The sequence below is a fragment of the Prionailurus bengalensis genome, chromosome D1 (assembly GCF_016509475.1).
Source record: "Prionailurus bengalensis isolate Pbe53 chromosome D1, Fcat_Pben_1.1_paternal_pri, whole genome shotgun sequence".
NCBI lineage: Eukaryota > Metazoa > Chordata > Mammalia > Carnivora > Felidae > Prionailurus > Prionailurus bengalensis.
The window spans coordinates 12,003,942-12,027,601 of NC_057346.1; the positions used below are offsets into that span (position 1 = coordinate 12,003,942).

The following is a 23,660-nucleotide window of genomic DNA, read 5'->3' on the forward strand; positions in this document are numbered from 1 at the left end:
ATGCCATGTGCGAGATTCGATGGGCCAATCCTGGAAGCAGCCCTTCTCACAATCCATCGGTTGGCCAGAACTCAATTCCATGGCTTGTACTGAACAGCAAGGTGAGATGAAAAATGTAAGCCAGTGTGTGCTCCGAAAGATATTTGGAGAACAGCTGGCTAGTCTTTGCTGGTACTTGTGCTGCACGCGTGTCTCACACTCTCCTGCTGGCTTCAGTAAGCAGCCCTCCACCCACTGGTGTCCCTAGAAGAAGATCAGATGCTCTCCTCTCAGCCCTGGACTTGGTTAAGTAACAGCTCTCCCAGACTGGGAGGGAATATGAGGCCATTGTGGGAGTAATGAGCAGTGTGATTCAAATCAATTCATTTTAATCCAATGCCATTTAATAAATATTTATTAATGCTCCTAGGATATTGAGAAACGCTTGATTCTAGGCCCCTGAAGGAGACATAAATTGAAATAGAACCCAGTATGCCCTCAAGGAGCTGCATACAATTAAATTCAACAGCTATCCTCAACTCTTATCTGTATCCCATTGACTTTTTTCAAAGGTTGGTGAACGACCTATAGCTGCAAAGAATTTGGCCCTAAATGCTGGGATACAGAATGCTCCCCGCCTCCCAAAGTCCTAAAACACTTGGTGTCTGTATCCATCCATCCATCCATCCATCCATCCATCCATCCATCCATGCACAAACGTGTGCATGCATTCATTCAATTAGTTCATTCACCAAAATTCAACAAGCAAAGATCTGTTCTGTTTGACAGTGTGCTGGGCTCTGTGGGAGGGGAGTGGCAGCACCAAGTTGAACAAGACTGAGACCTTGCCTTCTAGGAACTCACAGCGGAGGGGCGTAGTCCGAATACACAGAACTCAGATACCAGACAGATGGTGGTAAATGCTATGATAAATGTTGAAACAGTGCTAAGAGACTTCGGGAGGAGGGAGAAATTAATTGACTCAGGGGTGGGGTGGAAAAGATTGCACCAAGGGCCAACAGTGACTTCCCAAAGAGACCCACGGATCTGCCCTGGCAAGGGGAGGCTGAGTCAAAGCATCTGGCTCTGAGCCCACAGAACACTGCCCCCCCCCACCCAGGTCTCCCACCTACTCAGCCCTAAGAGAAAAGTCAGTGAGCTTTTCTCAAAGAAGAACTCCATGGCGCTCTTTCATTTTATCTTAAAAATTCGTACAAGTTTTGAATTCCACTCCACAGGATACCAACGTTTGTTTTGCTATAAAAATTTTAATATGATTGGCTCAAATTACCCGTCATTGAGGAAAATCATTTCATCTGGTGGCTTGTGTGCCCCTGACATACCACTTCTAATTTGCAGAGTACTTTTCCAGAAATTCAGCCTCTGACACTGGAAGTTCAGGTATCACGCACCTCAGAGCTTTTCTCCTTGGCGGGACGGACGAAATATTCTGCTTCTAGAACTCTGAGACTGGTCGTGTGCGTTGTGAGCAGTTAACACAGTGATCCTAGGTGAGGCCTGCATAAGAGGAACCCCGTACTTTTCACACACTTCTCTCACATCAGGGGACAAGTAGAATAATTCGCCTTGGACGTGAATTGTGTTTCCAGACCATGGTGCACCCCGTGGCCTCTCCTGGGAGCACGCGTGACCCTTTCTCTCTGCATGCCCTTGTAGGTTTTGAATGGAATGATAGTACTCACGGTGCATGACAGCTGTCTTAGATTGAAAGCTGTACCATTCAACACCTCAAAAATTAAACAGTTGGCTGTTTAAAGTTAAACAGCATAAGAAAATGGTCCATACTTCCCCCTCTCCCAGGCCTCCCCGCGACGAAATACTAAAGCGTTCAAAGAAGGCCCTGCTTGTGATGAGGACTTGGGGGTTAATTTTCAGCATGGTGCCTGGGGATTTAGCTGTGGGACTCCCGTTACAAGGAATGGGAGTCACACTGCTTCATTTTGCACACGCTGCATGTGCACCTCACCCTTCACCCTTGGACGGCTACAAAATTTTAGTTTTGAAATTGAGGCCCTTTTTCTCAGAGCAAAGCAGATTTCCAGAGACACCCAAATTACGCAGTGCTGGCCCCCAGGCCCGTGTGTTTGTGCTTATGTGTGTTTGAGAAAGAGAGAAAATGCCTCTCTCCTAAATGCAGGAGCCCCTTTCAAAGACAGCATTAAAACATTATGCCCAATAGCCCCATAGCTGACAGCAATGGTCGCTATGTCTCATCCCAAAGCTTTGTCAGGAACCCCATAAAACTAGCACATGGTTTGTGACACCCAGTGAAACACCGTGCTGCTTCCATAATGACCTGAACCCTGCTGCCTGTCATTAAGGGACCTCTCTTATTAAACATCTCTTTTTTAAATGGCCGCCATCATCTGGTCCCAGTGTACATTAAATCCCATTATAATTATAAACACACTTCCCCATAACATCCGTTGCAGATTTCATCCACACTGCCTACCCCCTCAGGGCATCTTTGCACTAATAACAACTCAGATTTGCTATCTGAGTTGACAACATTAGGTCTCAACACCATTTGCAGTATGCTGGCGAGAGAGACAGAGTGAGAGAGAGAGAGAGAGAGAGAGAGAGAGAGAAGTAAAAGCTTTCTCTTTCGCAAGCAGGAAGATCTTGGGGTCAAGTGACCCAAGACCTTAGGAGCTAAGAGAAATAACCCTTCTTCTCCCTTTGAGAATCACTCTCTGCCCAGCAGACTAGAGGAAGGCCATACTTAGCACCTGGAGGAGAAGCCCAACTTTGTAAACACCACTAGCCGGGACTCCACCAGGAAAAGAGATGGCAATTACTAATCAGAGAAGCTGTCTTATTTGGTTTTCTGCCTTCAACTAAGCAGAATCTACAGGTCACCTTTTTGTTTCCCTCTCTGTTTTTTTGGAGGGGGCATCTAAAAAAGTGACATGGAAGGATTAAAAAAAAAAAAGATGAGGGGCACCTGGGTGGCTCCATCGGTTAAGTGTCCAGACTTTGTTTGGGGTCGTGATCTCATGGTCAGTGAGTTCAAGCCCTGCATCCGTCTCTGTGATGACAGTGTGGAGCCTGCTTGGGATTCTCTCTCCCCCTCTCTCTTGCCCTTACCCTGCTCATGTGCTCTCAAAATAAATAAACTTCGGGGGGAAAAAAAAGACGAACCAAAGAGAACCATCAACATACGCACGGAAGATAAATTTGGTTTTGCATAGTTTTTGACATCATCTACATCTACCTGGTAGATATTTGCAATTATGACCTTGAAGCATTATAAGGTCCTTTGCTTCCAAGAAAGGACACAATAAGTCTACTGTATCTTCCCCCAAGAGTCTCTGGTGGGTCAAAGATCTAAGAGTGCATGTGACAGCTGGTGCATCTTCCATTGGCAACCTGGAGTTCTCAATTGCTCCGGAGACTTTTTCCTTTCAGGGGCTCTACTGCTGGTATCCCTCCTCAAAAAGGCTTTATTTCGCACTCATCTCAAGGTTTTAGTATGCAAAGTGGCTGCTGCTCGCCCAGAGGTAGGAGTCCTTGATTTATTTATCATGATAGGAAAGTCTACCTTTAAATTTTACAACTATTTTCCAGCTGAGGTGTTGGAACGAAATGAATTGCAACATTTCATTAACACACAATCAGAATACAGAATAACACAGCCTTCTTCAGGGGCAATCTGTTCGGTTGAAGCTTTATTGTAATTCAAAACTCCCTCCTCAACTTTTGCCTGCGATTTTGGGGAAGAAGGGAAAGTGAGCTAAGTCTGTTTACCAGGTGGTCTGATTCAATGGGAAATGGTTTGGCCGTCAGCTTGCCTGGTGGCTGTGTAGCTCTTGGCCTCAGTGGAGTTAAGAGAAGGAAAATCAAAAGCTGTTTTCCTTTTTCTATCTTGCCAGAGGCTTATACAATCTAGAAGTTAAGATCAAGAGCTTTGCAGTCAGAATGGTCTGATTTGAAGCCTCAGCTCTGATGTTCACTAGCCCTACAGTCTTGGGTGAAATGCTTAACTGCTTCAAGCCTCAGTTTTCCCATCTGAAAAATGGGGCAAATAATGGCACCTGCCTGAATAGGGTTGTTACTAGGATTATATCATACAATAAAGGTAATGTGTTAAGATTCATAGTCGGTGCTCACAACGAGTTATTCCCACGGTCTCCTCCCTGTAAGATCCCTTAGACCTAATATATCCCCTTCTTCCACAAACTGAGCTCTGAAAGGCTGCTACCTGTGGGAGGTATGGGAATAAAGAAGGAGATGAGAGAATGACAAGATTTAACATGGAATTCTATTCAAAGGTCAATCCATCTATTCCCCTGTCTCCAGCATGACCTCCCCACAAGACTGAGGTCTCTCCTATTTTTAGACCTGTCCCAGTTGATGTCCCAGCTTCCCTTACCATACCCTTGAAGAAAAGAAGTAAAAAAAAAAAAAAAAAAGAAAAGAAAAGAAAAGAAAAGAAAGAAAAAATCACAACCAATACATGAACATCAGACAGAGAGAGAGAGACAGAGACAGAATGAGAGGGAGGGAGGGAGAGAGAGAGAGAGAGAGAGAGAGAGAGAGAGAGAGAGAGGGAGAGAGTTTTCTCCTGTAATTTTCCATCCTGCTTGTTTTTAGGTGCCCCGCCATATGAGCTCTCTGAACTGGGGATTCTCATCAGCCTTCGGGGGACCCAAGGACACGGCTCTGGCTACCAATGGTGCCAGTTTTGGTGGGGGAGCTGCTACTTTATCTGGGCCCAATAAACCTTATCAAACCGCTGCGCAGCCTGCCTGCAGCACTAAGTGGAAATGCTTGGAGCCCAATGCTGGCTCTCAGCCCACAGCCTCGCCTTTTTGTTACCTCCTCCACCTCTTAAATTCAGGCATTAATCTCTCTTTAACACTTACTAACAAGGGCTGGGCTTTTTAATGGGCAGAGTTTATGAAGCAAGGGAGATTTTCACATAGAGTGAATGTGGCATGGAGTGGGTGGGGGCGGGGGGGAGTCCAGGGCCACGGAGGGATTGTTCTCGCTCTCCCATTGTTTCCGGGGCTTCTCCCTTACTCTGATTTGAGGATTAATAGGAGATTAGGATCAAGGGTTAATTGCGGGCTTCTCCTGCTACTGCACTTAGGAGGGGCTGGTAGGTGGGTGTGGACAGCAAGGCAGCAACCCTCAGCAGGCACCGTCTGGGCAGAGGCTCAAGAAGTTCAATGACTTTCTTCTCTTCTCCTGGTGAGGTTTTTCTTCTCTTAGGTCCCTCTCCTCGTGCTCTCCCTGCAGACCAGTTCTTTAAGTCTCTTTCCCCTTGCAGACAGTGCAGACCTTAGCTAGAGAAAACAGTTTGTAAACAGGAATTATTGCTCTTTATTGTTAATCAAAACGAACACCCAGGGACCAGGCTTTTCCAGGGTTGGGTTGGACGTTGCTCTATTCACTGCTATCAGAGGGTAACTGGCTGCCTCCCTTCACTCCCAAGGGTGCTTCTCTGCCTTCTTCTCTCCTGACTCCTGCAGGGCTGAGCACTTTCCCTGCTAGGAAGAGACAGGAGCATACTCGCGGGGATGGAATTGGCTCAGCACTCTAGCTAACACTGAGCACTTCCAATTCTGGCCTTCAGCTGCCCAGAAGCCGATTTTTGCTTCTAGTTGGTGTCTGCCACCTTCCATGACGCTACAGTCCTTCCGGCCTGACTTTAGGTCTGGGACAGTACCAGAGGCAAGCATAGGAATGCGATTATGTGTGAGTCCAGCGCAAACCTTTGACCCGCCGGCGCGTCGGGGACGGAGCGTGGGGACCGGTCTCTGGGACCGAAGCCCCGCGTTGCTAAGACTGTTTGACCTCCAAGGCTGACTGTCCGGAGACCCAAGGAGGGCGCTCTCCACCACCACCTTCTCTCCCAAGATCCCGGACTTTCCTGGGCCTCAAAGGCCGGTGTCCAGAAGAGAGCTTCCCACCTCGTGCCCCCTACTTTCGCCAAGTCCAGAGAAACTGCGGGGGGTGAGGGGGGGTGGGGGAGGGGAGAGGGGACTCTGCAGCGCCGGAGGAAAGACAGATTTCATCTGGTTGCTCTACCCCTGGCTTAGTGATCTCAACGCCACCCTCTTAAGTGGAGCGGCCAGCTGAGAGGAGGAGGCACTTGCGGGGGGGGGGGGGGAGGGGGGCTCTAAGCTTCTTCAAGCTTTCACTCGCCCCCTGAAGACTTTGCGCTGAGCGGGGAGCAGTTGTTGGGAACTGTTTCCAACCGATTCCCAGGAGGGCAAAGCCCAAGGGATGCTCAAGACTGGGAGGGGGCCTCACGACCTCGGCCTCCAGGGATCGCGACAGCTAAAACGCGGGAGGGGTCTCCCTTCGACGACTGATCTCCGCGGATCCCCCTGGCACCAGGCTCACCAGGGCCTGGGAACTGCGCCTGGAGACTTCTCGCAAGCGGGCTGCTCAGTGCCTGGAGACACAGAAGGCCTGGGCTCGGGCTGAGAAAGGGCCCTTCTGCAACTGATGTCGGGGTACAGGGGATGCAGCCCCGAGCCCGGAGAAAAGTGAAAGGCGAGATGACACACACTGAATCCGGGCAAACACCGGAGCCGGGGACGACACTCCGCGCCCGGGGCAGCAGGGAAGAACAAAACCCGCGTCCAAAGGAAATTAAAAACCTGGGGTCGAAGGTGGGGGCTGCTCCTCGCCCCTCACCTCCATTGCCCCCGCCAAGGATTCCGAGTCCCCGACACTGCTCTCTCCGCGAGCTCCTTCTTCCCTCTCCGCTGGGCCGGTGAGCGGCAGCCGCCGGCGCCCCAGCAGCAGCTAGATGTCAGGCGAAGCCCGGAGCGCGGCGCGCGGAGAAGGGAGGGGAGGAGAGGCGGCGGAACGGAGGGGAGGGGTGGGGCGGGGAGCGCGCGCGGGCTCGGCCAGTGCGGGGGGGCGGGGTGGGCGGGCTGAGCCCGGGGACGGCGCGGGAGGGGGGAGGGAAGGGGGGCAGCTGTGGGCAGCGAGCCGGGTTCGGCCGCCAGCACTAAAGATGGAGAGGCGCCGGGGCCTCGCAGGGGAGGGGGCTCGGCGTTGACGTGGGACGCGGCGGAGGCGCCGCAGCCGGTGGTGATTTGCTAACCTCGCAGCAGAGAGGAGTTGAGGGCGATGAGAGCGGGTACTGCGAACTGCCGGGCGATGCCGCCGCTGCCGCCGTGATACCGAGAGCAACAGTTCCCAGCAACACCCTTCCCCGACACAGGCACACCCCCCCCCCCCCAAGAGGCACGCACACCCACCCCCAGCGCCCGGCTCGGCAGCGGTGAGTGAGGGGCCCGGGAGGGGCGCACCGCCCAGCCGTAGGCGCGCGCCGGGGCGCCCCGGGGCTGGAGAGGTGCGAGGGGCGCGCTCCCTTCGGCCACTCGGCCGCTGGGCTCGTGCCTTATTTTATTTGGCTTGTTCCTTTCCTGCGGCGGCAGCCGTCGCCACCGCCGGTTGGGGGTCGGCTAGAAGTGGAGCCCCGGCTGTCAGCTTGGGCGCAGCTGCCTCCCCGACCGACCCTTCCGCCCTAGGGCAGGGTCGGGCGAGAGGTGGGGGGCAGAGCGGTCTGCGGAGGCTGAGGGCGCGAGCGGAGGGTTGGGGAACCGGAGGCTTTGTACGACCAGCGGCCGGCGGAGGAGCGGGGAGCCGGTGGGTGCTCATATGTATGCGGACCGGTGCGCGGGCGCGATAGGGTTGTGGTTTATTTGTGTTTATTCGCCCGCCGGCTGGGAAGCTAGGATCCGAGGAGTGGATCTGGAGGAGGAGGGGAGCAGGACTCGGATTCACTTGGGTTTTCTTTCTCTTTGAAAAACGTGGTGGGCTTTTTTCTGGATTGGACTTGACTCCCCACCCGTTTTGGGGGGGGAGGGGCGGCCGTGGCGGAGTCCCAGAGGGTCTCCTGGGCTCCGGGCCCTCCTCGGCTCTCGGCAGGACCGGCCGTGGCACCGGAGCTCGCTGTGCGCCCAGCCGCGCTCGGTGGGTGCCTCGGCTCTGCACCTGATGCATTCGGGATGCGTTCCCCAACCTGGCGCGCCGGCGGCTCGCTCGCACAGCCTCTCGAACGCTCCCGCATGCGCTCGAAATGCGCACCGTCTCGCCCGCCCGCGGACCCACTGGAACGCACGGACGCGCGGTGCGGCGACTCGCTGGCCCGCTCCCCGGGACGCTCGCAGCGTGCCGGGGTTGGGCGCCCTGCCTGTCGCTGCCGGGGGTCACGGCCCTGGGGCGGAGAGGGAGGGCGGGCAGATCCCTTCTCGCCTTTCCTTCCACCACAACTCGCTGTCGGGCTTTTGTGCTTCCCCTTCGCGGCGGGGCGGGTCCGCCTCCTCGCGCTCTCGCCCAGGCGTCCAGCCCGCCCGGACTCTCGCCTTTCGTCCGGGTCTCTTTTGCTTTTCCTCCTCCTTAACCCGGCTCCTTTTTTTTTTTTTTTTTTTTCTCCCCTGCCGTCCGGCTCCCCGGGAAAAGTTGCTTCCCCAACTTTGCAGAAGTCGCTTCCAAGTCTCCGTGGGGGTGGCTGGGACTGGGGGCGTGTGAGAGCGGGATCGATCCCCAGAGCTCCTGCGGGTTAGCGCCGGCGTTCCCTCGCGCCGCCGCGCTGGGCGCTGCAGCCAGCGCCCGCACAACCGCGGGCGCCGAGCCATGGGTGGGGGTCGGCTGACCGAGAGCACCCCGATTGCTCGCAGAACTTAGGGCGCTTGCTTTGGGGAAGGAATTCGGGTAGCTCAGCTTCCATTCTTTCCATCGCCCGTCCTAGTTCTCCGAAGCCCTTAGGTCTGCAGGAAGGCGCACGGTGGCAAGGCGCCGGTGAGTGGCAGTTCCACTCTTGACGGCCTTACTCCCCACCCCATGGAGGGCAGCAAAAGCGTCTTTACTAGCCGTCTTGTTAACCCTTTCTGCGTGAGATTTCTGGCTCCGGAGCCAATAGGGCTCCTTTTGGGGGCGGAGGCAAACAGCGTGTGAAGAGCCAGGGAGAGCCTGTGCTGTGCTTCCAGTTGGTTTCACTGCAGTGTTGGCCTCGGCAAGGCATAGACTGAGGGACACCTGGATCTGGGTGAGGTCTTTCTAACACTTTAAACCGGTTAGGGAGTCCCAGAGCCCTGTTACTGACCCAAAAGGAGGCTTTGGGAGAGGCCTTTGTCTCCCAGCCTGGGCTCTTTTCATACTGGTAGTAACTCACATAGTAGATGGTGGTGCCAGAATCACTTCTGGTGCCTTCATGCAGCGTCCACCATCAACTGGTGTTCTGGGCACAGGACCTGGGAGTCTCTGGACACACTTGGAGTTCACGTACTTTGCACGTGCACTCCTGGCTATAGGGGTGCACATTTCCTACGATCTCTCTCTCTCTAGGTCTTTCGTGACCCATTTTCCTACGTTTTGTAGATCCTCTCGTCCACTCGGCACCTGTGGGCAGGAGGTAGGTGCGGCATCTCTTATGAGTATGTGCACAGGCACAGTGCAGGTTTCGGATTGCGTCTACAGTAGCTCTGAGGCACCTACGGGTGGAAGTAAGCCAGGCTAGTGTGGGGTGTGTGTGTGTGTGTGTTCCTGTTGTTGCCTAAGGAGGGGGTCAGGGTGGAGGTGTGTCTATCCCTTGCAGCCCTGAGAAGAGAGGAAGGGCAGAGGCCTAGGAGGCATTGGCTGGCCGTGAGATGGGCCAGCAGAGAGCCCTTGCTTGCGGATTTGTGGGGGCCGGGACTATAGGCTGCCGGCTCCAGGTGGGCCTGTCCGTGTTCCTCCCGCTGACACAGTGAGGCAGGATTTAGAAAAACTTTGTTTAGAAGATGAGGTTTACTGCACAGGGGGTTCAGAGTAAGATGGGTCACTTTAGTTGGCCGAAGGAAGGGGTCAACCTCTGCACTGGGCACTTCCTCCTAATGCACATTGCCCATGTGCAGGAGCCCCTCGCTCTCCCGTGCAAAGCAAGCCCAGGACTCCTAGGACTTCGTCTCAGCTCATCTAACAGATGTCACAGAGCAGCGAATGAAGCAGATGCTGTGGCAGAACCTGGGCTTTACCCTCTTCGTACCCGGGCTTGTAAAGGCAGATGTGCAGAGTTCTAGGAAGCTTCCTCCCCTTCTTTCCGTTAAATTCACCAAGGCTGTCTCAAGGTGGGGGGGGGGTGCTTATGGGGGTTCTGTGTTGAGTTGTTACTTTGAAGGACGCTAACTAATCTGTGTTTCGTTCTCTGGTTTCTTTTCTCATCCCTCCACCCGCCCCGTCCCCTCCAGCCCTCTCGGTTGGCCCAGGAAACCCACCCAGCCCCGTCACGCAGAGCCAGGAAGGAAAGAGAGCCTCATGCCTGAGCCGAGGGGAGCACCATGGATCTGACAAAGATGGGCATGATCCAGCTGCAGAACCCCAGCCACCCCACGGGGCTCCTGTGCAAGGCCAACCAGATGCGTCTGGCCGGGACGCTGTGCGATGTGGTCATCATGGTGGACAGCCAGGAGTTCCATGCCCACCGGACCGTGCTGGCCTGCACCAGCAAGATGTTTGAGATCCTCTTCCACCGCAATAGCCAGCACTATACTCTGGACTTCCTCTCGCCAAAGACCTTCCAGCAGATTCTGGAGTATGCGTACACGGCCACACTGCAAGCCAAGGCGGAGGACCTGGATGACCTACTGTATGCAGCCGAGATCCTAGAGATCGAGTACCTGGAGGAGCAGTGCCTGAAGATCCTGGAGACCATCCAGGCCTCAGACGACAATGACACGGAGGCCACCATGGCGGACGGCGCGGCCGAGGAGGAGGAGGACCGCAAAGCTCGGTACCTCAAGAACATCTTCATCTCGAAGCATTCCAGTGAGGGGAGTGGGTACGCCAGTGTGGCTGCTCAGAGCCTCCCTGGACCCATGGTGGACCAGAGCCCTTCCGTCTCCAGCTCATTTGGTCTCTCGGCCATGAGTCCCACCAAGGCTGCGGTGGACAGTTTGATGACCATAGGACAGTCTCTCCTGCAGGGAACTCTTCAGCCTCCCGCAGGGCCTGAGGAGCCAGCTCTGGCCGGGGGTGGCAGGCACGGTGGGGTGGCCGAGGTGAAGACGGAGATGATGCAGGTGGATGAGGTGCCCGGCCAGGACAGCCCTGGGGCCACCGAGTCCAGCATGGTGGGCGCGGTCGGGGACAAGGTTGAGGAGAGGAGCAAAGAAGGGCCCGGGACCCCAACTCGCAGCAGCGTCATCACCAGCGCTCGGGAGCTGCATTATGGGCGCGAGGAGAGCGCCGAGCAGCTGCCGCCCCCGGTCGAGGCTGCCCAGGGCCCCCCCGGCCGACCGGAGCACCCTGCACCCCCGGCCGAGAAACATCTGGGCATCTATTCTGTGTTGCCCAACCACAAGGCCGACGCCGTGCTGAGCATGCCGTCTTCAGTGACTTCTGGCCTCCACGTGCAGCCTGCCCTGGCCGTGTCCATGGACTTCAGCACCTACGGGGGGTTGCTGCCCCAGGGCTTCATCCAGAGGGAGCTGTTCAGCAAGCTGGGGGAGCTGGCTGTGGGCATGAAGTCGGAGAGCCGGACCATCGGGGAGCAGTGCAGTGTGTGTGGGGTGGAGCTTCCTGACAACGAGGCCGTGGAACAGCACAGGTAGGGCCCTCTGTAGCCCCGCAGCCCGCAGCCCAGCCCCAGGCTTCTGGCTCCCGACACCCTGCCTTTGTGCCTTCCTGCCCAGCTACTCCCTAGCCCTGGGGCCTGGCCCCTTGTCCTCCCTGCTCTTTGTGAAAAGACACTTAGTTTCTAAGTCCCAGGGGGTGGGGGGATGGGGGGAGGGAGGGGAGGGCACAGTCTCAAATGTGGTGAGAGGGGCCTTGGGTGTTTCCTAAGTGTTGGGGAACTCACGGGCCCAGACTCTTACCAGGCTCTTTCCTCTCCTTTTGCTTCCGGGCTCCTTTCTGATTTTTCTCCTGTTGGGTCTGGTCCCCTTTGCCTGGAGTGACTGATAAACTGGAGGAAGAGGAGAAGTGGGATTGGGGGAGAAGGTCTCCCGTGACCTGGATCTGGCCACGTTGCTGCGTTTCAGGCACATAGGTCCCCAGGTCCCCAGACTATGGTCCCCACAGCTCCGGAGTGTGGGGAGGGCACGGGGGCGGGGGCTGGATGCTACATAAACCATGTGAGCCATGCCTGGTGAACGTTTCTCACCAGGGATGTTGTTTCCTTTCCCTGCTCATTCTCTGCCCTTTGCCAGCACATTTAGAGGGAGTTGATTTAAATTCAAGAGGGAAGGATGGGTATGAGAGTCTTGGTTTTGCAGCCAGCCGTCTTACTCTTATCCCATCTCTGCTCACATTGAATGGAATGCGACTTCAGGCTAGCACTGGCTCCCCTCTGGCTCCTGTCACTTTCTCTATGAAATGACCATACGTTGAGCTTTTATGACCTGCCTGGTTCAATACTAAATGCTTTACGTGGAGTCCCATTTTTGTTACAGCAGTCCCCTGAGGTGGGGATGTTCTTCTTTCATGTAGGAGGATGCTAAGACCTTTCCCCAGAGTCACACAGAGTAAGAGACAGGGTTGGATTCGAATTCAGGTCTTAGCCTCCTTGTACTTTGCTGCCTCTTGGAGTTGCTCCGTGCCGAAGAGGGTATTGTCTACAGAACACAGGGTTTTGAGAATTGCTCATGAGTAGAGTAAACATGGGCAGGATCAGTAGTGGGTTTGGTTTTCACTTGCACCTGCTGTGATGATATATCCATCATTTTATCCTCTGGTCCCTGGGTCAGGTGAATGGTGTCAGGAAATCCAGTTTGGTGGTCATCCATGGTAACATTTCCTACACACCCTCTTGCCCGCTGTTTGGCTGATCTGGGGTGGGTTCTTGAGCAACCGTCTTCCTCCACCCGTTCCTTGTTGCTCTGTTGCCCGTTCAGGTACGGGAGGGCATGTGAGTGAGAGGGTGTGGGGGCCGGGCAGGCACTTTGGGGTCAGCGATAACCTGACACCAGCCGGAACCTGCTCCCACGCCTCTGCTTGATCCGTGGCTCTGAGACCTACCTTGCGGAAAGTGCCACTGAACCAACCGTAGCCGAGTTTTTCCGGTGGGTGCGAAAAATAACAGCCGCTGAGTGTATCTTCTCGATGCTTGCACCACCCAGAAATAGACCGAGGATGTGTCAGTGTCTGCTCAAACTTTCCTAGAGAGGAAACCCCCCTCCCCAAACTTGACCAGATAGATTTCTCATCTTCTCCGGATGTCGATTATTTCAGATAGGTGTGATGAGAAACGGGGTCTGGTGGAAAGTGCTTTTGGGTCTGGCTCTCCTCTGGTCCTGATGGCGTCTTTTTCTGGGAGGGCCACAGAAGATCCCACTCTCCCAGGAGGTCCGTCCAGGCTCCCATTCTGTGGGACCCTCTGTCCTCTTGGGGAGAGGCGGAGGCCTGGCTGTGGACCTAGCCGCATCTCGCCGGGAGAGCGTGGGAGTTATGTAACCTTTCCGAGTTTTGTTTTATTTTTAAAAATGGAGATGGTCTGCACAGTGTGGGGCTGAATTGATGAAGGAACATCTAGAAATCCCCAGAGCAGTGAGTGACACTGTGTGCTGGTGATGGACTGACCTGCTGGTCCCCCATCTTGTTCAGGTCTCCACATTGCCTCCCTTGGCTTCTAGAATTCTAGAGTGTAGTATCCACAGTGCTGCCTTCCACTGGGGCTGTGCTGGCCGCAAGGCGGTGCAGAGAATGTCCCTGTCCATGGGAACTTATGACGGTGAGGCACTGGTCCAGGGATCCTCAGCTGTGGGCTGCTGACACGGCAAATGGGCTTTTGACTGAGGGTGGAAAGGAAGTTGGTGCAGCCTGAGAACCTAGAGCTGAGGACAGTGCCCTGGGGTAGAAAGCTGTGAGGACTGAAGAAAGCGGGAAGGGGAGAAAATGTTCCTGCGGCTTCTAGGCCCTTGCTCCCCCTAGCCGCCCGTTGGCTCCTGATGAGATGTACTTTGGGGGAGGCTTTTCCTCTCTCCCTCCAAGCTCCTGGGTGCGGGTGCTACTTTCCTGTTTCTCACAACCACTAGTACAAACAAAAGGACGAGACAAAACAATCGGAGGGGGAGGTTTGGTTGGGAGGCTGTGCAATTGACTGGAAACATAGCAGTGATATACGTGACAAAGTAGCAAGCGACAGGTTTTATTTTATTTTACTTTTAAGCCAAAGACTAAAGTGTTGCTGAAGGTTGAGTACCCAGCAGTTAACTGTTGCCTGTATGCTGCCGTGGTCGTGAAGGGCATGGAGAGGCAGGAGGTGGGGTGGGCTGGGAAGTGGTGCAGGAGGGAGAGAGCCTGGTGTGAATCCTGCCACTAGGGTCTCTCCGTCCCAGGCTGATGAAAGAGAGCCTGTTGGCGCGACTCGCGCAGACAGAACAGCGAAGTCGAAGTCGTAGTCCCTGCAATGGGTCCCTGCGCAGGCAGTATCCTCTGTAGTCACAGGCTGATGGAGAGACTGGACAAAGACACTCCTTCCGTAAATTAAATGGGGGTTACTTACCTGGAGGATCCAGAAGGGCAGCACGCCCAAAGACCAGCAGCATTCTCTGGGCAGATGCAGGAGAAAGGTCTGGATACTACAACTTCCTCCACTGTGCTCACATCACAGGGGATGGTATCTGAGGGAGGCAGGGTCACAGCACGCTTCTGGAAGATTGGGATTGGCCTGCCCTCTATATTCATCTCTCTCCTTTCTCTCTCTGTCTCTGAAAGGCTGGAGCTGTTCTGAGTGAAGGCTTATCTGGATCTGATGTAGGCATCAGCTCACCTGGGCCAGGTGCACCTACTCTTTCTCAGAGTTCTATACCCGTGTTGATAAGATTACAGGGGGCAGTGTGGTTGACTTAGGTGTGAACCCAGGCTTCATTCGTAGCCCTCAGCCTCCCCAGGCTCCCACAGCCTTCTCTGAATATGTTTCTGAATCGAGTGCTGCAGAATCAGAGTGCGGGGTCTGGTTTGCCAGGGGCCTCTGGACCTTCTACAGCAGACCCTTAGACCAGCTAGAGGGGATCTCTTGCACGTGCACAGAAGGAACTCCAGCCTGGGTCTCGAAGAGATGCTCAGGAAACACAAGAAGTGATCTCAGCCAGCTCCCTGGACTTGTGTGTGCAGCCCTTCCCGGAGGCTTCTTGGGGCCAGCTCTAGGGTGCATGAGCCACATAGTTGAGATGACAGATTTGGCCTGGCTCTTTGCCTCGGTCTGTCTCAGGTGACCAGTTGTTCTGTTTTCAGTGGTTGACCATGTGGAGGGCCAGCAGCTGTTGACCTTGGTTTCGGCCACTTTGGGGAGTTTAGCGGTTGTGCCTTTAACTCTTGGTCGCCTTTCATCCTTCTGCCGGTGCTTCAGGCACCTCTGAGGTCACGCCAAACTCTGCTGGTGACGCAGCCGTAATGCTAACCGTGTCGTTTATCAGCTGTAGCACTTTCTTCTTTGCAAAGCACTTCTAATGATTTTCTCAGCCTCACAGCCTCCCCTAAGTGGGTACAGGTCCGTCATTCCATATCTGTGAATGTAAAGTCAGAGAAGCCCTGAAAGCTGAAAGGTTTTGTGCAACTCATTTAGTGGCAAAACCTGATCTGAACTGATGTGAGGCTATATTTATCCCACCTACTTTGAATATTCATATGTTTTGCTGCAAAAATATTAATGTGTTTGATTACAGAGTGCTTCCCTAGACTCCTCTGGGACTGGCGAATACCATAGGACCCGTAGTACCTTTCTGAAATCTGAACAGTTTGGATTTCTGAAGCACCCAAGGGTTTTGGGTAATCTAGTGGGACTGTGGACCATTTTCAGCCCCAACTTGCAGACGAGGAAACTGAGCTTTGGAGCCAGTAAGTGACTTGGCCAAGGTCACGAAGCTATAAATGGATAGAGTCAGGAGCCCAGCTGGCCTTCTGATTCCCAGTCCTGGGTACTATGCGCCAGGCCATATAAGCACATGGGCATTGCCGTTCTGGGTCAGATCCATCTGACCTAGTCTCTGGGTGCCAACACCATCCCGAAGATACCACCGTCGGAGGCTGTGGCCGTCTTCCTTGACGTCGATCCTAAAGGTCAGGCAGAGCCCGACTTCTCTGAGTAGCTATTTATGGTTGTTCTGTCATTCACAGATTTGCCCCAATCCTTTCCGAATCCATTTCTATTTCCAGGAAGTGGCCTTTTGGGGGATGATGAATGACTTAGCGATTATAACCTCCTGTACTCCTGGAGGTCTTCCTTTGGAGAAGTCGTTAGCTGTGAAGTTCGGAGGATGGCAGGAGGCTTCGTGGCGTTGTGCGGGGCTGGGGCGTGGACCGGGCCTCTAGCCTCTGTTCCACGGGTTTTGGCCGTGAGACCACTGTTGGTCTCTCTCTCATCTGGAGGCTCATCCCTTGGTTTGTAGAACTAGGTGCTTGGATGTGCTCTTTCTGGATTGTTGAGTTCTGCCCCTTCCGTGCGTACTCACTCACATTCTCGTGAAGTCCTTTTGGCTGATTGAATTTTGCTCTGTTTTGGAATCTGGGCTGGCAGTCAGCCAGCTGAAATAGGCGGGGGTCTCTTTGATTTGATTCTGTCCGCCCTTTGTTTTTTAAAACTTTTACTCGCGTAGGGTTGCGGAGTCGTCTGGGATCTAGATGGCACTCTGGGAAATTTTGAAGACGATTTCTTCTGTTTTATTTCCAGTGGAGGCAAGTGACTGCGTCTTTCGTCTCCGTGCGAAAAGTCCCATTTACGTTTGCTGTCACTGTTGGATGGAGCTGCTAATTGCTGGAGGGAGAGGAAGAGTGTTCAGCTCAGCCACACGTTTTCCTTCTGCTTGTTCTAGGAACTCTATTTATGAATCTTTAAAATAGTGATTATCCTAAACTGTTAAAATCAAACTCCATTCACAACTCTTTCCTTTCTTGCTAATTCAGGAGGCAAACGTTTCCAATCAGTTTTAATTTTTTTTTTTTTTTAAATAAATGACTTTAAAACCAGTCTATCTGAAAGCCCAAGGGTGAGAGCTAAGAATCTTGATAAATGAATGCAGGTGTGCCTCAGTGTGCCTGTTGGAGGGTTCCAGAACATTCCTCAATAACAGAAGGTGTTCTCAGGTTCTGTTTCAGCGGCATTAGGTGGAAGCCGTGACTCAATAGCAGTTATTTTGGTAGAAAGAAAAATTGACCATAGCAACCCCACTGCCTTACCCTCTGATGTTTTACTCACGGTGAATGTGCGTTTTGAGCAAATCAGACTTATCTGGGCCAGAATCCTGATTTTACCGCTCACCAGCTGTGTGACCGTGGTGATGTTACCTAACCTCTCTGTGCCTATTTGCTCCCTGGTCAGAGGGGAATAATGACAGAACCTGTCCACTGGGTTGTTACAAGGATTATTCAGCAAATACATGTCAAATGCAAGGAACAGTAGCACGAAGTGAGTGTTCCCTACATGTTTGCTGTTGTGTTTTTATTGCTGTTGTTGTGAAACGGGGCACACAGGCAGTGCAGGGTGGGAACTGTGTTTGTGTTGGGCCAGGTCCTGTTTTCCCCCCGAGGCGTTTGATAAAAACTGCGGCTCAGACACCATGTGGGGCTGACGACCGTGAGCACGTGCATTTGCCCCCCCCCCCCCCCCCCCCCCCCCCGCCCCCAGAAGCTGATCTCCTTGTACCCTGGTGGCCAGGGTACTCTTTGTCCCATTGACCTGAGGCCTGATGAGTCATTCCAGTTCTCATTTAAATTTAGCTGGGCAGCACTCCACCGGCCTCAGTTCCAATTGCCAGGCAGGCTCACCCAGTACCCGAGAGCCCGTGCGTGTGGCCCGCCGAGCACATCGCTGTGGTCGAGGCACAGACAAGGAGCACAGGCCCCACTTTACTGAGGGAAGGCTGGGCTTGCGGTGGCCGGGCCTTCCAGAGCTCCTCCCTGACCCCACTGCCAGTGCAGGATGCTTCTGATGGTGGGTTTGGCAAACGGCATTTTTGGGGCTTGGTACTTACCAGGTTCTGTGCTTAGAGCATTCAGAGGCAGACTCTCACATGCTCTGGCTGCCTTGTAAGGGGGACATTAGTTGTGAATTCCCTGATGGGCAGAGGGGAGCACGAGAGGTCAATGGATGTGTCCATGGTGGGGCCAGGGCTTGTGCTCAGGGCTTTGAGCTTCACTGTTTTTCCTGTAATGTCCTGCTTGGACCGGCAGCCCCTGATGGAATCAGAAGGGAAGGAGGGATCAGGAAGGACCGGCTCTGTGTTTCCTGCAGTCGGTGACCAGGGGGCTCATCGCTCGGTCCCCTCTGGTGGCTCGCTAGGAGGAAAGTAGCGAGGGGGCTGTTTGCTTCAGAGGGTTCAGGTCTTCGGGGGGTCGGGGCCACACAAGTGCCAGGAGAACTTCATCCTGCATCATCTCTTACCGACCCGGAGAGACCAGCTTCTGGTGATGGGGGCCCTTTATGCTGACTCAAAAAACAGAAAATGGGAGAGAAAAAGAAACCCACTTACAAAAATAAAAATTCCATGCTGTTAATTTCATGCCAGCATAATCAGAAATTCCCCTTTCTACTGTTTCCCCTTAAAAGCCCCAGTGTCCTTATTATGCTGGCTCAGTCTGGAAAAACTATGGTTGGGTTTTGCCTACGTGAGGGTTATCTCTGCAGCTGCAAGCAGGGGACTGGGTACTTTATTGTCAGTATGGAAACTTCGGCTGGAAACTCGCCAGAACCTGCTCGATTCTAAATTTCTAGCTGGCTGTCGACTCTGACCTCAAGACTCCCATTTCCTTCGGCAGGAATGGATTGTGTCCAGCTTTGCAGTAGGAGGAACCCAAGTTAGCTAGGAGCAAGGACTTCCCGAAAGAGTGGGGGCATCCCTGGTCACAGAAATTTTGATGAAGAGGAGAAATTGTGGGCCAGTTAGAATTGTTTCTTAGACTTCTCCCCACTTTTGGGCCATTTACTGTTGTTAGTAACTAAAGGAAAATGTTTTAAATGTTTATTTATCTACTTTTGAGAGGGGGCGAGGGGGCAGAGAGAGAGGGAGAGAGAATCCCAAGCAGGCTTTGTGCTGTCTGTGCAGATCCTGACGCGAGGCTCGGTCTCGTGAACCCTGAGATCGTGGCCTGAGCTGAAATCCAGAGTTGGATGCTTAACCGACTGAGCCACCCAGGTGCCTCTGGCCATTTTTTATTTTATTTTATTTATTTTATTTTTTTTTCAACGTTTATTTATTTTTGGGACAGAGAGAGACAGAGCATGAATGGGGGAGGGGCAGAGAGAGAGGGAGACACAGAATAGGAAACAGGCTCCAGGCTCTGGGCCATCAGCTCAGAGCCTGACGCGGGCCTCGAACTCACGGACCGCGAGATCGTGACCTGGCTGAAGTCGGACGCTTAACCGACTGCGCCACCCAGGCGCCCCTGTTTCTAAGTTATTATTCCTTTATTCTAAGTCTATTTATTTATTTAAGTAATCTCTGTACCCAACACGGGACTCAAACTCATGACCCCGAGATCAAGAGTTGCACACTCGCTTTTCTGACTGAGCCAGCCAGGTGCCCCTTTTGGGCTGTTTCGATTCCGCAGAAATCATAAGTAAGGACTGGGTGTTACACGTACACAGGTCACCACCACCAGGCGTGTCAAGAGCAAGACAGACACACTGCCAGACCGTCGTGTTTGTAGGGGACAAGGTGTGACGTCAGGTAGACGTGGGTGTGAAGGTTGGTGCTCCCTTGTGAATTTGGACTGATGAATTCACCTGTCCAAATCATCAGGCTCTTCTTCTCTGAAGTGAGCTCAGTCCTTTACCTCCCAGTGTGGTTTTAAACATGTTAAACGAGGTACCAGGTAACATAAAGCACACAGCAGGGACTCCCATGTGGGGCCACCTCCCTGCTTCCCGCTTCTTTTGTGACCCTAGCCTGACAAGGGGGCCGCTCTCTCGCTGAGCCCCCTGCCACCCTGGCCCAGTGTCTGCTTCTAAGTGGATTAGCTGAGGGTTGTGATCTTAATGCCATTAAATGTGTTGGCACGACTCTCTTTGCCATAGTGAGAAGCAGATGTGGCTGACCGTAACGGCCCTCGGTGATCCATCAGGCCTGGAGTGCGGGGCGTGGGGAACATTATTAGTGTCAATTTGGGGGAGTCTTTTATGGTAGTTGGGGGAAATGCGGCGGGATTGTTTGAAACGTATTTATTTTAGCCGTCGAGCAGGTTAGATGCTGTCGGGGTCTACTGTGGCTCAACCCTCCCCTCTCCCCAACCCTTTCTTGAAATAAGGCCCCTCCCCAACCCCGAAGGCCGGGCCTGATTACTTCCAGAGTTGGAGAGACAACTTAGCAGGCTCTTGTTTCTTGCCGATGTACCTTATTAGTAGCACCTGGCATCATAACCCACTAATGGGAAACAGCACTCTCCTCCTGCGTGGCCAGTGACAAGTAGCCCTGTCAGCCGGAGCTCGCCGTGCGAGGAAGTTCCTATTAGCTTTATGGTCAGGAGAACTTGTCCTGTTCAGGAAATGAATGTTGCCGCTAAAGGTCCGCGGCCCTGACCCTGGCTGCGTAACCTGTGCGGGCCGGGGAGACCCTGCTCAGGATGCTTGGGATTTCAGCCCCTCTCTGGTTCTTGTCATATGTAAAGAGGGAATCATTGTGGTATGTTGCAGCCTTGAACTTTTGATTTATTCAGTGAGGACGACTTAACCGTTTCCATGCCTGGATGGCTGTGCAGTGTCAGAGCTGAGCGTGTGCCTCTGTGGGTGTGTGGAGCCTGGGGGTGGGTGGAGGAGAGACCCCCATGCACGGCTGTGCCCGGGAGGGGGAATTTCAGGGGACGATGATTGGCTGGCTTTTGCACTGCTGTAGTGTCAGAAGTTTCTGGAACTGTTGGCTGCAGACTGGGCAGCTGGGAAGGAGGCGTTGGGTCTGCGGTTGAACCTGGGTTTGAATTTATCCTCTGCCTCTTAGAAGCTCTGTGGCTCCGGCGAGATACCTAACCACCCGCTTCCTCATATCTGACAGGAAGTTCTAATGTGGACTTCATCGTGCTGTCCTGATCTTACCCATGGACGGTTCATTCGGGACATATATAGCCCTGGGGCGGCACGGTCTGTGGCCGGCGTTGAAAGGATGTGCCTCTTTCTTTCTCCCTCATTGTCATATTATTTAAAAAAATTTTTTTAGTGTTTATTTTTGAGAGTGAGGGAGACAGAGCACGAGCAGGGGAGGGGCAGAGAGGGAGAGAGAGGGAGACACAGAGTCTGAAGCAGGCTCCAGACTCTGAGCTGTCTGCACAGAGCCCGACGCGGGGCTCAAACTCACAGACCGTGAGATCATGACCTGAACTGAAGTCGGACGCTCAACCGACTGAGCCACCCACGTGCCCCTGTAATACTGTTTTTAAAAAAGTTGGAAAGGAGGGCCTGTCTCACCTACGGAGACTTCCTTCCTCATCACAGCCTTGGAATCAAAGAAAAATTACCTAGCTGTTCTTCTGCGTGCGAGTAACGTTTGTAAATGTGATGTTTGTGGAGAAGAGCAGGGTTTGACCTGGTTCCCGAGGGAAGTTTTGGCCTGCCTCTTTGAGAGGAGATGTTTGTGAGCCGTCTGGCAAATGGATGAGTTACTTCTGCCTTGGCCTCTGCTGCTGCTTTAGAGGACCCTGGTGACAGAGGAGTGAACCGGCCCAGGGATGATGGGCCTGTGGCGGGGAAGCGGTTGGAGATGATGCCTGCTTTTGGAAGTTTAAAGCAAATCTGTCCCATCTGTCTCTGGCATCATGGACAGTCGCTCCAGGGAAAATAAATTCTTCTCCAGTTGGCGGGCTGGGTGCAGAGAGAAAGGACGGGGAGTGGTCAGCGCATCGAGGCAGCTGATGCTGGGCGGGAGGGCGGGGGGGGGGGGGGCGGCGGAGAGTTTGGAGATGGGGCGCTGGCCCCTTTCGGGGTGTACGTGCCCACGGGAGGCAAGTTCTCTCCTCCATCCTCTGCATGGAAAACCGTGCACGTCTCACGTCTCAAATAAATAGAGGCTCCTGCCCCTCCCGGAGCAGGTGAAGGCTGCTCGGAAGGTGTTTTCACGGAGTAGGGATGGGAAGTGCTCAATGCAGAAGTGAAATCGTGACAGTTGTCCCCTAAATGCTCTGCTAAATTAAGGATTTGCTAACATTTGCGAGTCTACCTCCCTGCATACCCCCACCCCCGGTCCCCTTGGCAGAAGGGATAAAGATGGGACCTAAAAACAATGTGAAGCGCTGCTAAATCGAGCGCCTCTAAAAACATTTTCCTTCCCTTGAAGTTGAGTGTGGAGAGCCAGGGCTGGGCTCGTGAGCACTGCAGACCCATTTAGGGCCCGCGTGCCTGGCCTCTTTCCTCAATCTCCAGCACGATGGTTTTCACTCCCCCTCCCTCCCCTTCCTCCCTTCATAATTATCCACTCTTTTACTTTGTTGGGTCCTGACAGGTACGAGAGTGGGTTCTGTTTTTGTGAGCTGGGTAGCTGCTAAACACTCCCCAACAGCCACGTTCGACGGCTTGGGGGTAGCTGGTGTGGGCCAAACCTTGGCATCCCCTGTTGGAAAAGTGAAAAATATTTCTGTTTGCAGTTAATTTTAGTGGCAGGCAGATCATGTTAACTGGATGTAATTGCTTCCAGATATGGCCGAGGGTTTTGTGTGTTGAGATGAAGGGTCTGGTAAGTGCTCACTTCCTGTGTAAATTAGGCTGTTCCATTCAGTCTTTCATTCTGGCCAGCCCTGGATTCTGTCATTCTCCCTGTTCCCCCTCCCCAGCCTGCAGCCTGGTGTGAGAAGCAGATTGCCCTGTCCCTCTCAATGCGATTCTTTTGTCACTCGGAGCCACTCACCTCTGGGTTCTTGATGTGAGTTTGCCCTTAAAATAATGGGAAGGGTTTCCGAAGATGCCCCCTGGACCTGCTTGTTGCCAGGGAGAGACAGATCTGCAGAGCCACGGGGAGGGAGTGTCTCCTGATTGTGTGGATTATGTCTCAGAGCCCAGAACTCCCGGTTTTCCATGCATTTTTTCCCCCCCTCCACCCTCTGACTCCACTCCCACCTTGGAGAATACGATTCTCTCCCTTTCTGAACAGAGCTCGTTCCAGGGGGTCTGAAGTCCCGGAGAAATGAAGTGTCTGGGGCAGGAAGGAGAAGCCTGCGGTCACAGACAGGAGATCTGTTAGACACGAAGTCGCTGCTACACACACGCACACCTGCCCCTCCCTGCCAGAAAGGGAGAGGAGAATCCATCCAGAAAACCTTCTCCAGGACCCTGCGGTTTCTAGCGTTGCACCCGGGGAGAAGTCATGTTCTCCTAAATTCCGATTTTTGTCCTGTGGCCAGTCCCCCGTTCCCAGTGCTATTTGCATAAGAGGTTGCTGTTTATCTTCCTGTATCAACTCCACTGATAACCCCTGTGGTCTGTTTAACAATATATGAGGAGTAGATTACTCGATAAATGCCAGTTTTCCCAATAGGCAAAGATAAACTGTCGGGGTCAGGGTGAGGGGTGTGTGTGTTAGGAAGGAGGGACCGGGTGGGGAGCCAGGACCCTCTTTCAGATCGGGATGGAGATGTGTGAAAACACCTGACACGGGAAAACAGGTATCTTCTAAAATGCAGCCGCATGTGTCATGCGGCTTATCAGCTTCCTGCCCTCCCCTGCTTTCCTTCTCCTTCATGTGGACATATGCAGAGTCTCTGAGAACATTCCAGTGAGTGGGTTGCCCATGCCCGTGTTAGTA

General features: G+C 53.5%; 1 protein-coding gene across 4 annotated transcripts in view; it reads left to right on the plus strand.

The window, feature by feature from the left end:
* Positions 1-4,536: 4,536 nt before the first annotated feature.
* The window catches only part of ZBTB16 (zinc finger and BTB domain containing 16), a 196,926-nt gene continuing 177,802 nt past the window's right edge, over positions 4,537-23,660 (plus strand). The window contains exons 1-3 of one of the 4 annotated variants that reach the window (XM_043579386.1): positions 6,903-7,243; positions 9,313-9,379; positions 10,194-11,551. In XM_043579386.1, the coding sequence (XP_043435321.1) occupies positions 10,284-11,551 (1,268 nt within the window). In that variant the 5' untranslated portion in view covers positions 6,903-7,243; positions 9,313-9,379; positions 10,194-10,283. Of the gene's footprint in view, positions 6,624-6,902; positions 7,244-8,203; positions 9,380-10,193; positions 11,552-23,660 lie in introns of those variants that run through there. The other 3 variants (XM_043579387.1, XM_043579384.1, XM_043579385.1) reach the window with 3 other exon arrangements.